The 13,236-nt window shown below is 49.5% G+C and overlaps 1 protein-coding gene across 1 annotated transcript in view; it reads left to right on the top strand.

Moving 5' to 3' along the window:
• Positions 1-13,236, top strand: part of Itga9 (integrin subunit alpha 9) — a 270,685-nt gene that overhangs the window by 244,656 nt on the left and 12,793 nt on the right. The window contains exons 24-26 of the mRNA XM_060385077.1: positions 2,674-2,799; positions 5,200-5,319; positions 10,286-10,387. Of these exons, the coding sequence (XP_060241060.1) occupies positions 2,674-2,799; positions 5,200-5,319; positions 10,286-10,387 (348 nt within the window). The remainder of the gene's footprint in view (positions 1-2,673; positions 2,800-5,199; positions 5,320-10,285; positions 10,388-13,236) is intronic.

Raw genomic sequence — 13,236 nt, 5'->3', positions numbered from 1 at the left:
CACACACACACACACACACACACACACACACAGAAGTGGATCTTTACTAAAGCATTAGGTGCCCATGCTCTCCAGAAGATGCTGTGCTTATGACCCTGGGAGCATTGGGTGCTCAGGGCCATGTAGGATATTGTACTAATTCTAGGGATGAGGGATGGTGGCACACGCCTTTAATCCCAACACCCAGAAGCACAGATCTTTGAGTTCGAGTCCAGTCTGGTCCAGAGAGTGAGTTTCAGAACAGCCAGGGCTACACAGAGAAACCCTGTCTCAAAAAATCCAAAAAAAAAAAAGAAAAGAAAAGAAAAAAGAAACTGTATGTGGGGGGTTGGGTTAAAGTGCTCACCTTACAAGCTTGAAGACCTGAGTTCAGTCCCCAGCACCCACATAAAAGGCCGGGAGTGGGGGCTCGTGTTTGTAATCCTGGTGCTGGGGAGATGTCGACAGGAGGATCCTTTGGGGCCCCCGGCCAGGCCATCTAGCCTAATTGCTAACTTGCAGCCCACTGAGACTGAGAAGGGAGAATCCTGGGATGACACTCAGGCTGGCCTCTGGTTTCTGCATGCGCAGGTGCCTCTGCACCCCAGCAGAGGTCTGTCCAGCCTTAGAGATGCGTGAAGGAAGCCAAACACCGGACAGGGATGGTACTGGAGACCGTAAGGCAGTCCAGGAAGATGAGAACTGTTCTCAGATATAAACGCTTTGGGAGCTGGGGGCCTAGAGATGTGGAAGGGGAAGGGAACGGGATAAGAATACTTGTGCGATAGGATCTGCTCTCTGCAGTCAGGGTGCTGCTAACAGCCAACCCCATGACCTTGGATAAGTCACCAAACCTAAGGCCCTTATCTGTTGGCCAAGGCCAAGGACTGCCTGATCGGGGAATTGCCTTCCAAAAACAACATTCCAGGGTGCTCTGTTCCCCTTCCAGTCCCAGAGCGGCCTGGCCTCCCAGCCTGCAGGCACCCACACCTCCCAGGGGCTGGCCAGGAGTCAGCGTTTTGTTGGGGGGTGGACGGGGTCAGGAGTGGCAAACTGAGTCACCATGAAGAATTCTGGGTAAAAAAGAGGATGAATGGCTGCCCAACCCTCTGACTCCCATCACAGTCCAGCCCTGCACCTGTGCCAGGGTGTGGGTGTGGTGCGTGGCCTGCTCTCAAGCACACATCCACTGGTCTGCCCTCCTCTTACCCTCCCAGATCTCCATCTTCAAAATGGCAGCTGACATGGTCCTGTCCCATAGGACTGTTGTGAAAGACACTCAGAGCTGCTGTCATGACTGGGACCTGCCGCCCTCTCAGAGGGGGGGCCTCCCTGCAGTGTCCCTGCCCAGGGACTGAGTGACAGATCTGACTGCACCAGATCAGACCCAGAGGAGACCCCAGGAGCCTTCAGTCTCCTGCTGAAATAAGACCACCCTGAGCCATTCAGAAAAGTGGGTTATATCCTGATGAAAACGATTCCCACATAACCACAGTCAGGCGTGCCATGGCCAAGATTTTCATCCAAGGCAGACTTCAGTTTCTGCTTCCTGTCCCACATTCCACTGGGGCCAGGCTGTCACAAGGCAGCAGATCGCCTGACCATCACTCCCCGGTTCACAAACCGCCCCAGAGATGCCCTGTGGAAAAAGAAGTTAGCCTGAGATGTGACTCTGTCCCTCGGGTTGGCCACAAGGCCAGGCCATTTTCCACCCTCTCTGCTGCTGCTTCCAGACCCCTGCCCATCGGCACCTGAGGCCAATGTTAGTACCCTATTCTCACACTGGGGGCGTTCATGGGAAACCAGCTAGAATGTATTGGCAATCAGGTTCCTCCCCCTGCCTGGAACACCAAAGTATCAGTTTTTGGGGCACTGAGGAACTCTTCGCCTTCGATTTCGGTGAGAATCAGTGTGTCTGTCCTACAAGGTTACAAGTCTCAGAGGCTTTCTGGGTACAGATCAGATGTGTGACATGATGGACAGACCTAGGAGGAATTCACGGAAACATCTATGCATAGAACTGTCTTCTCTGGTCCTGGTGGTCTTGTCCACTCAAGGGACAAGCCGGGGAAGAGGTATCCCAAACACTTGACAGTGAAAGGAATGGACGAGAGCCCACGTGTCCAAACCTCAGGTATCTGCCATGTGGTTGACTCTCCAGCTGGAGCAGCAGTGATGAACAGAGCAATCCTCCTTCTACTCTTTAGCTCTCAAGAACAGATCCTGAGGGGTTTCACAGCATCCTGGTGGTCCTGTGGAACACTCTAGAAATCTGTAACAGTGGGCTCTGTCAGCAAGTAACTTGAATTTCGTTTTGCCTCAAAAAAGGCCTATCTGAGAGGAATTATGTAAATGAGCTTGGAAATCAGGAAGCAGAAGGTTAGAGCTGTTCCTCAAATCTCATTTGCATGTCATGAGACTTAATGGACACATTTCCTGTCATAACTTAAGCACTTCTCAGCCAGAGCTGTGGTTCGAGCCTGTGGTCAGCTGTACTAGGCAGGCTGATGCAGGAGGATATCTTGAGCCCAGGAGTTCAAGGCCAGACTGAGAAGCATAGTCAAGAAGCTCACAAAACAAAATGCCCTTTGACCCCTCTTGTCTTCCCGAGAACAGTGGCAGGAAGCATTGTGTCCCATGCTTCCATATCTGTTTGTAGACTGCCGGCTCTAACTGGTGTCTCTCCATTTCCAGGTGAGCCAAGAGAAGGGCAACTGCTCTTTCCAGAGGAACCCGACGCCCTGCGTCATCCCTCAAGACCAGGAAAATATCTTCCACACCATTTTTGCCTTTTTCACCAAGTCTGGAAGAAAAGTGCTGGTGAGAAGTGGCTTAGTGCCTGGGACCATGAGGGTGGCCCTCACGGGAAGGCACGTGGGAGAGAGAGGCCAGTCTTCGGCTTGCTGTTTCTCATTTCTCAAACCTGCTTCTCATCAGCTGACTCAGAAAGACACAAGGGCTCTGGTCAAATCCCACCTTTTTTTTTTTTTTTTTTTTTTTTTTCTCAGCCCTGGGTTTCTATCTAAATTTATATCCCAAATTCCATTGCCTGACAAACAGAAAACCTTTATAAATCCACCAGGCAGGAAGTAAATAAATGATTTCTCCACCTAGAAGAAATCTACAGAAGTGCTATCATTCTTACCAATACACTGGGGAAACCTCCTGGCAATTCCTATTGAAACTAAACACGTTTGTGTTCTGCTACCTAGGAAAATGCACCATTTCTCGGTCTACCCCCAAGAAGTGAATACATGTATTATTAAAAGACACAAGAATGATTGGAACAATTTTATAGCAGCCAAAATCAGAAAATTCATGTATCAACATATGAATCAATACATGTGTTCATGTGTAATGAGTAAACAGTTAATGGAATCTATCCATACTTGGGAATATTACAGAACTGTGAAAAATGAAATATGACTTCTAATGTTCCATATACTATATGACATCAGTGAGTCTCACAGAAACTACACTAAATTAAAGAAGGATGAAGGCGCACTCTGGAAAGTTTTGTGTTTAAGAAGTTCAGAAATAGTAAAAGTGACAAAACATTCCAGAGCGTGACCAGGGGTAACCTCTGGGGGACAACACGCGTACGAATAGCAGGATGTACACTTACAATGTGCCCTTTTTACTGTGTTTTGCCTCCCGGGTACTTTCCAAAGCCCCCTGTCCTGCATCCTGACCACGTTGCTTCGGCTGCACATCCCACACACGCGTGGACACACCTCTCCCCCTTAAAAGCTCAACTGCTTGCTTTTCGAGGTCTGGATTTTTTTTTCCGGTTGCATACCATCTCAGTTTTGTCTTTTTGCTATGACGCTATGCCCCAGCATGAGCATTTAGGGAAAAGGGGGTCAACTTCTGCCCACAGTTCCCAGGGTACAGTCCATCACCTTGTAGAAATCAGGAGACACCGAACTCACTTTGCCTCCACAGCAGGGAAACGGAGGAAGAACTGACACACATCTGCTCAGGCTCAGTTCCCTTTCTCCACTCACACACAGTTCAGGACCCCTGCCTGGGAGCGGTACCTCCCGAAGCGGGCAGGACTTCCCACCCATCAGTAGGATGGGGATAGCCTACCCCCACGCCCCAGGCTATCCTGATCTAGACAATCCCTCACTGAGACGGTTTTCCCAGGAACTGGATTGTGTCAAGCTGACCGTTGGCACACACGGTAAGGATGCCTATCTTTTTAAAGGCCCTGGGGGACACTTAGCCAGAATGACAGCCAGCTGTGGCTGTACACAACTCCAGCTCAGGCTGAAAGCGTGTCCTGCCAGAGAGGCTTCACACAGCTGTGCACACACGTGCACACATACGCTTTTTCTCTGAAGAGGCGCTTCAAAATACAAAAGGAAAACCTCTCCTTTTAGACTGGGGATAAACGTTCCCTTGGTGGCCTGTGTGTCTCTCTGAGAAGGAGCTATACAGCTTCTTCGTTCTCTAAGCCCCCTCCCCCACTGGAAACAGGGCCACGGTGTGTACCCGCTGCGGGCACGCGGAGAGGTAGCCGTAGTTGGAAAGCACTCTTGTTTAAAACCCGTAAAAGTACATCAGGATGTGTAGATGTCTCTTTTTGAGAAGGATTGATTATCCTCAGGAAATGCAACTTTTAGGCAGGATTAACCATGGAACCCACTTGCGTCTACTTGTGGACGCCCCCAAACACAAGAGAACGGAACCAACAGGCCAGAAATCCTTCTATTGCCCCCTGGTGGTGGAAAAGCATAATTACATCTTTTTTGGTTTGGGGATTTGGTGTGTAGGGGGGAAAGGTATGTTATAGTTTGTTTTCTTCTTAAATTTTAAAACTACTCTTCATAGCAATTCAATTTACATATTAAATGACAGTAAAAGAATTGTGTGATATAGTTTTAAGCAGAAGAAATCAGAGGAATAGCTCTGGTTATACAATCCTTCCCTGTATATCCTCTTTGTTTAAAAGTCACTTTTCTAAATGAATTGATGGGAGGTATACATTCAGGGGCTGGATACGCCTAACTCCTACTCCGCTCTGTTTTGGAGCTGCGGATGGAATCCCGGACCCCAGGCAAGCTGGGTATGGGGTTGACCATTAACCTCTCCCTGGGCTCCACTGATTCCTCTTGCTCAGTTTACCCTGGAATCCCCTCATTGGCCATAACTGATACTCTGCTCTGTCTGGAGCTTTGGATTGTCTCTGAACTTCTCTGGAAATTTTCTCCACAGGACTGTGAAAAGCCAGGGAGTGTCTGCCTGACACTGTCCTGCAACCTTAGTGCTGTCCCTAAAGAGGAGAGCCGTACCATTGACCTGTACATGCTACTGAACACAGAGATACTGAAGAAGGTGAGTCCCAGCCTGTGCCCTCGGGGGCTCCCCACAACCCTCAGACCTCCCCACAACCCTCGGACCGCTGCTGTCAAACTTTCCCAGCATGCACCATTGGTAAGTCAGCCTCCAGATGTGGCCAAGGAAAAGTGTCAGACACTCAGTGTTCACGCTCAGCCAAGGGCAGGCAGTGTCGCCTGTGCGTCTACTAGAAATGAGGAATGCTGGGACTGTACTACACGAGGTCAGCGTCTCTGTGAGCTTCCGGAGTTCTCATCTGCCCATCCATTTTGTCATTCTTTACTTTCCCCTGGACTAGTCTGTAAGGAGTGGAGGCACACACCTTTAATCCCAGGCAGAGGTAGACAGATTTCTGTTTGAGGCCAGCCTCATCTGGGGGAGGGGGGGGAATGCGTGGGGTGAATTCCCCTTGGGCTTATAAAACCTCAGATTCTTTGGGGGCTAAAATCTGAGATGCTGCTGTCTGGCAATTCTCCTGACTTGGAAACCATGTTTTGTTTTGTTTTGTTTTGTTTTGATCAAAGGTTGGCTAGCCTTTTCTGTCAAGGGCTAACAAGAACTGTTTTAGGCTTTATGGACCAGAATCATGCATGCTCAGCCTTTTGACATTATGTCATACTATGTCACATATGAAGTTCAGGCTCACAAAAACAACAAACAGACAATAAACAAACTCGAAACATTTTAATTAGGCTGACTTTGTGTTGGGCTAGCCATGTTCATAGCTACATGGGGTGTGTGTGGCCTGTGGCACAGATGCACATGCTAATTAGGTCATTTGTAACTGTTCAACTCTGCCAGCAGCCATAAACAATATTCAAATGCAGGGCATGGGTCTGTTCCTAATAAAGCTTTATTTACACAAACAAGCAGAGGGCCAAATTTGACCCATGAAGCCTAGTTTGGCTGACCAACTTGGACTTGTGAACCATGGTTTACTTTGCTACTGTGAGTTTATCGAATAATGGTTCCAAATCCCTCAGTCAGCAAATCGGTGGCCCTTAATAAAGGTTTATTCTGATTTACCTTCGAGAAGAGCTTGCTGGCATGACGAGCTCGTGTGGCATAGGATGCTGCAGAAGTAATTGACTATGAAGGTAGAATACGAGTATTAGCCTCAGAGGTCTTGTCTGTTCTTATTTGAAAAGACAAAACGTGCGAGATGTGTGTAAAGCCATCCGCAGGTGAGAGCCTTCAGAGCCAGCGCGTGGTCGGCCTTTAGGTAGACCCAGCAGTGCTTTGCCAGCCTGAGAAGATGCGGCTGTTGCGGGGGAGGAGGGAGAGGTTGGGAGCAGGGTTTGCTTTATGGTCCCCGTCTCTGTGGCAATTACGGTCTCCACACACTGAGGAGGTCTGGACACCAACTGGAAACTAGTTTGGGGAAGTGGGGCTCACACTCAGGGCTTCCCTGGCATGCCCCCTTTATATAGGACAATGTTAGGAAGCCAGGTGTGAGCTGCAGAGTCCCTCCCACCTGTCCAATGCTGCTGACAGTTATCCTTCCCGTGACACTCACTTGTCCCTATCCCCAGAGCACTGGCACTGACAACAAAGACCATTCCACCGTCTCTCCACCCTTGTCACATGGCTGCTGCTTGGCTTTTGGTCACGGGGCTGGGTGCAACTGTGAGCAGCTCTGAGCTGATTGTTTTGCATCTCTCCAGGGACCAGTGGTTACACTTTACCAAGGACCACATCCCATAACTGTTGTTCCCAGGAGTCAGCCAAACCAACGGAGCGCCAGGCAAGAGCGGCGACAGCTCTGGGATGTCACACAGCAGAAACTTAGGCAGACTGCAACAAGGCTGACACGGGAGCCACATGGAACCCTGCTGCCTCTGATGTGTGAAGCAGCGTGTCAGGCCTGGACCCTGGCACAGCGCGTTTGAGGAGCCTACCAGATGGCTCCAGGGCCACTGGGTCTCCCTGAGGACTTGGATCAGTACAGACCTTGTGGCTGGCCTCAGCCTAGAGTTCTGTTTATTTTCCTTTGACCTCAAGGTCTGGCTCCAGACAAGGGAATTTGAGGTTTTATTGTTTTAACCTAAGCTAGTTTTCATTTGAAATGTTGGGTCTGATTTTTTTTTTTTTTCCAAATCATCAGAGGATAGGATTTCTTTGGAAGTGTCCCTAAGGCCTTTTTCACAAGCACCAGGGGCCTTCTCTAGCCAGCCCTTCATCTGCTTGACCTCTAACCTAGCCATTATTATCACTGTTAATATCAAAGGTGGTGACAATGATGATTCATAATAGAAAATACAGTTTCAGAGGATGGCTCCCTCCTGACAATCCACATGATGAAAGGAGAAAACCGATCAACAGAAGCTGTCCACCCTCATGTAGGCTATGGCCGTATATGACTCCCAAAACTTCCCCAAAAAGTTAATTAAGTAATGAATTAAGAGTAAAATCAGTAGAGGATCAGAGGATACAGGAAACGAAAATTTACAAAACTATTAAAGTGCTGAAACATGTTATGAAGCAGAAATATTCTTTTGAATTACAATCCTCCCAAGAGCATTTAAAAATATTTTTATTAAAGGAGGTGGCTAAAAAAAAGATAGGGTTGCTGGAGAGATGACTCAGTTACGAGAATTCACCTTCTTCCAGAAGACCAGACAGTTCAGTTCCCAGCACCCAGTCACAACTGCCTATATCCAGCTCCAGGGCATCTGACGCCCTCTGCTGGCCCCTGCAGGCACCTGCACTCATGTGCACATACTTACACACACAAAAATGAGAGACACATGCAAACATTCATAATTAACATTAAGGTTCTTAAAATAGCAATGTTAGATTTGACCAATACATTCATAGCTCTGAAGTTCTAGCAGGCCTCAGACACAGGAGCCCAGTGCTTTTTTGTTTGTTTTTTTTTGTTTTGTTTTGTTCTTTTTTTTTTTTTTTTCAGAATAGTTGGTATACAACTCACAGCTCACAGCAAAGTACACTGTCAATGGTTCCTTGTGCCACTACACAGTGGTCTCAGTGGTTTCCTGGGTGAGGAGCAAAGGTTCCCTGGGAACTTATGGCCAAGCAGTATTTCTCAACCTGTGGGTCACGACCCCTTTGAGGGTCAACCGACTGTTTCACAGGAGTTGCCTAAGACCATCTACACATCAAATATTTACATTATGATTCATAAAAGTAGCAAAATTGTAATTACGAAGTAGCAACAAAAAGAACTTTACAGTTGGGGTCACCACACCATGAGGAGCTGTATTAAAGGGTTACAGCGTTAGGAAGGTTGAGAGCCGCTGGTCTAGAGAGAGAGGGGTCTTCTTTGTACATTCAGCCAGTGTAGGTCAAAGCCAGAAACTGATTGTGAGATCTGCCTTGGCCGTTTTCTGTTAGTGTTATAGGGAGCGTGGGACTGGGTGATGTGTAAATAATAGAAGTTCCTTTGGCTCTGTGACCGGGAGGCTGGAGAAGTTCAAGGACGTGGTGCATGGATCGGGCCTCTATGAGGGCCTTGTGCTACATGGCGCCACAACAGGAAGGGCCTTACATAGTGAGGGCCCTGGTCTCTCTTCTTGGTGCAGCACAGCATTGTATGACAGATTTTCCCTGTGGAGACCTCTCCCCTCCCCCTCACCTCTGAAAGGCAATCCACAACAAACCAAAATGATGCCTGGGCCAAAGATCAACTTGGTGGACCAGTGACTGTTGGTTATGGTTCCTTCTGGAGTATAGATAAGGGTCATAAGCAGCCGGGATGACTCGGAACAGCAGTTGCACCCCTGAAAAGCCTATGCCAGCGTAGGTGGCAACGGAAGGGTTCTGCAGCCCTGGGCTCTGAGAAGTCCCCTCCCCCAAGGTCCCTTCCCCCAGCAGCTTTACTCCTTTTCTAAAACTGGGAGGGGCTTCCAGAATCTTCCTAGTTTCACTTTCCCAGATGGGACTTCTCCTTTACCTCCTGAATCACATAAATCTTCTGCTACCTCTTGGAGAAAAGTTTTCAATTCCGGGAGACTGCCGTGGACACACGAACGCTCCTCCCTCTTGGCTTCATCTAGTCTAAGGAGCTACCTGAAGCCTACCCCTGAATTCCAAGCACATGGCTTTCGGGAGTTACATTTCCAACACGTGTATTCTAGGGACTGTACAAACCACAGCAGCTCCCTCCAGTGACAGAGGGCCTCAGCAGAGCAGGTGGGGACACCAAAGACCCCTGGCTGGCAGAGGCAAGGGCAATGAGGAGAGTCCACAGCCAGTGGACACTGGCCTTTCCTGAGGCCCTGATTTGGCCAACCCACATCTTTATCCAAATTCTTTCTCCATCCCTCCTTGGGAGCTATGTTCTTGTTATCTGGATAGTGGCTTTGAAACTGAGCCCACAGCAAGGCTTCCAGCCGCTTCTGCCAACAGGCACTTCCTGAAGCCAAGGTCCCCTCTTTGCCCCTTAGACCTGCTTGATAAACTAGATGTTTCTCTCTCCCACTTTACCCCACCCCCACGGTCACGCCATCAGATATCCTCTGTGAATGTTCCAGGGCTTCCGCCCCGAGACATCTTCATTCAAGAGCAAAGAAAGGGTTAAGAATCACTGAGCTTTCATGGTTTTGAGGGCTGTGGTCAGGGCAAGGAGATGACTAGAAAATGGGAATCAGATGCCTTCTGGGGGCTGCCAGGCTGGGATTTGTTGCACACAGTTAAACAGCTTTCTTTGCCCTCCGCTCTTTGTGACTGTGTTGGTACCCATCTCCAGCTAGCTGGCCCTCACCACTCGGAAACCACAGCACACATTATAGGCAAACACAACGACGGTGAATGCTCGCCCTCCACCATCCATAGGAATTCTCAAGAGAGGCCAGAAGCCAATGCTTTGTGGGTGCCTGTGACGGAGAAGCTGCTAATTTAGTAATAAAATACGCGTGGGCTCTGCCTGGTCCCTCTCGGGGCAAATCTTTCTCTGTGTCATTTGAAAGTGGCCTCATGGTGAATTGTGTCATTCCTTCCTTAGGACAGCTCCTCTGTCATCCAGTTCATGGCTCGAGCCAAGGTGAAGGTGGATCCTTCGCTGAGAGTGGTGGAGATAGCCAACGGGAACCCAGAAGAGACGCTGGTGAGTCGGCTGTGCCAGAACAGCTCTGCTCAGAGGACTGAGGCTTGGCGCTGGGATCTGAGGGGAAGATGAAGGCTTTGTGGTAGACCCAAAGCCATGGCTGCCTTGGCTTCCAGAGCCCCTGGAAGGCCTCAGGGTTCTATTGTTGCCGGGATGCTGCTGGGATGTGAAAGTTTCTTGTAGTGATTGGCCAAAGGAAAAACTGTCTGGAAGCATCAGCGGGGCTTAGAGTTCTACTCTGAAACCAGGGTCATTTTTATCTCTCTTGGGCCCTTCCCTAAAATCCCTTCTGCTCTCCTGTTGTTCCATGGATAAGCATGGGGGTGGGATGGGAGCACTTAAACAATGGCTTGATTGTCTTAAAGAGGTGATGTCAAATCGCCAAGACCTAGAACCTTCTCTCTCACTCTCTTGTTCCATGTCCTCCTTAAAGTTTTATGCTTCAGATTGGGCAGTCAGCCTCATGGCTTAGCCCTTCAGGGAGGGAGAGGCTGGACAGAAAAGCCTTGGAATTCTGCAGTTTTTCCTTGTTCCTGGGGAGGGAAGGGTCATCCACTGTTTGACACCCTCCTCATCCCAGTCCCAGGGGAATAGAGAGGGAAGTCCGCCAGTGGACTGCTCTGCTGAGGGGCTGTGCAACCTGCTGCGCTTTCATATTTCCTCCCACAAATGTTACCTTCTCTCAAGGGAGTCTGGCCCTTTCTCAGAGAATCTGTGTTGCTTTAACAAACTTATGAAGTGAACTCAAGAAGAATTATGCACTTAGACAGAAAGAAAAATGTTCATTTCTTTTCTAACCGCAGCAGAGGCACACCATTTCATAATGCTGGGATGTGAGCGGCTGGGGCTACGGTTCAGGCAGTGAAGGGCTTGCTGTGCAAGGGAGACAAATAAAAGTTCCAGTCCCTAGAACCTGTGTAAGAAGCCAGAGGTGGCAGTACACACCTGCAATCCTGGCGCTGGGGAAGTGCAGGGAAGCAGATCCCTGGAGCTTCACAGCCAGCCATGCTAGCTAAAGCAGGGAGCGCTGGGGTCAAGGACACCCCACCCTGCTCTCATTTCCTGTAGGTATATCATGAGAACATCAGCCAGTCTCGGATGGGGGTCAGCCATCCCGTGACTGGTGCAGGGATGGATGATAGGCCTGACCTCTCTTCACGTGGAAACTCAAGTGAAACGCAAGTCGTCCACTGCTTAGGCTCAGTTTTTCTGAGGGTCAAATATTTGGAGTTGGGGCTTGCATTCTGGCCGCTTGGCAGCTGGCTCAGCGGTTCACCTGGAAAGTGAGAGTGGTGGTCCCTGCTCACTGTCATGGCAGCGGTCAAGGAGCACTATAGAATAGAACATGCCCAACATCCGAGGCTCAGGACGTGCAGAGAAACCATGCTGTCAACACTGGAGCACCAGCGGAAACGGTTAACAGTGTGCAAAGGATGAAGCCACTTGCGCCGGTGGAGAGAAGGTGTGGGATGCACTGCCTGCACCCTGGAATGCAGGGAGGCAGTGCGTAGCACCCTGTGGTGAGGCTCCAAGTCACCAACCCTTCGGCTTTGAGAGCTGTGGCTCTCTCTCCCTGTCAAGTCTTGGCAAGAAGCTGTTGTTGGGCTTTTGTTTCTTTCTTTCAAGCTCCCAACAGGGAGGGGAAGGATCTCGAAATGAAAATCCCCAAGGAGTCCTCCTTGAAGGCTCCTCCCACCACTGGCCTTTTTGGTCCACAAACTAAGATTCAGTTCTGCAGTGTGTTCTCAACTTTCCTAGTAGGGGAAAAAATCTCGAGTAGAGAGACTTCTGGTTTTAGAACAAGTACGTATCCGCACCCCGTGGGATTCTTCAGAGTGCCTGGCTCCTATCAACTGTCCTTCTGCAGCGGGATTTCCACAGAGGCCTGGAGGCCTGGTCTGGGCCACCGGCCCTGAGCGGCAGGGTGAAGGAGTCAGCATGTAGCCACGCTGTGTGCTCTGTACACGCCCCTTCCCTCTTCTGCTCATTCTCCCCCCACACCCCATTTGTTTCTAAGCTGTGGTGTGGCTTTCTTAGACACTGTAGGTCACTCGAATCACTCACACATGAATTTATTGCAATCTGGATATAAGAGGCAGATCTGCCAAGGTCTAGAGCTCACATCCAAGAGGACCAAGGACATCGCTGAGGAAAAAAAAAAAGAAGCAAAGACACAAAGTAACATTCCAGGGACATGACATGGCATTCTTACGAAATTTGCCAGACTAAACTGTAGTGGCTACTCACATCTCTGTATTGACAAAACCAGACCTCCAACACAGCTTTGCCAAGAGGACACAGTTCAGTGTTCTGGGCCTTCAGCTAACCACCTCCAACTGAGTTCATAGCTGGCTCAGGATCCTTGTCTGCCAGAAGGTTGGCCCAGCTTTTCCTGAACCTCTAGGGAAGGCTGGATGCGCTCCTGACTCACAGGTGTGGAGAACCAAGTCAGAGAGGTCAAGTTCTTTGCTCCAGGCCACCTGGCTGTGGCCTATACCACCCCATCCCCCACCTGGCCGTGGACCACACCAGTCCATCCCCCACCTGGCTGTGGACCACACCAGTCCATCTCCCAGGGTGCCTGCTGGGTTTTCTAGGCAGTTTTTCTAGCTCATCCCCAGGCTGGAAGGAGCTTTTCTGCTCCACTAAATTTCTCTAAAGACAAGGTCTGGATTCAAGTTCTACATGTGAAACCAAAGAACCTGCCTGTCTCGTGGATAATTATTTACACCGGCCACTACCCCAACTCACATCACTCCAAACCCCTCGCTCCGGAAGTGCAGAGACAAGCAATTAAAGATGGTTGGACTGGCCTTTGCTTTGGAAGAAGGGGGCATAAGGACACTCAG

Source organism: Meriones unguiculatus, chromosome 6 (genome assembly GCF_030254825.1).
Source record: "Meriones unguiculatus strain TT.TT164.6M chromosome 6, Bangor_MerUng_6.1, whole genome shotgun sequence".
NCBI lineage: Eukaryota > Metazoa > Chordata > Mammalia > Rodentia > Muridae > Meriones > Meriones unguiculatus.
This window is presented reverse-complemented; position numbering and strand designations above follow the sequence as displayed.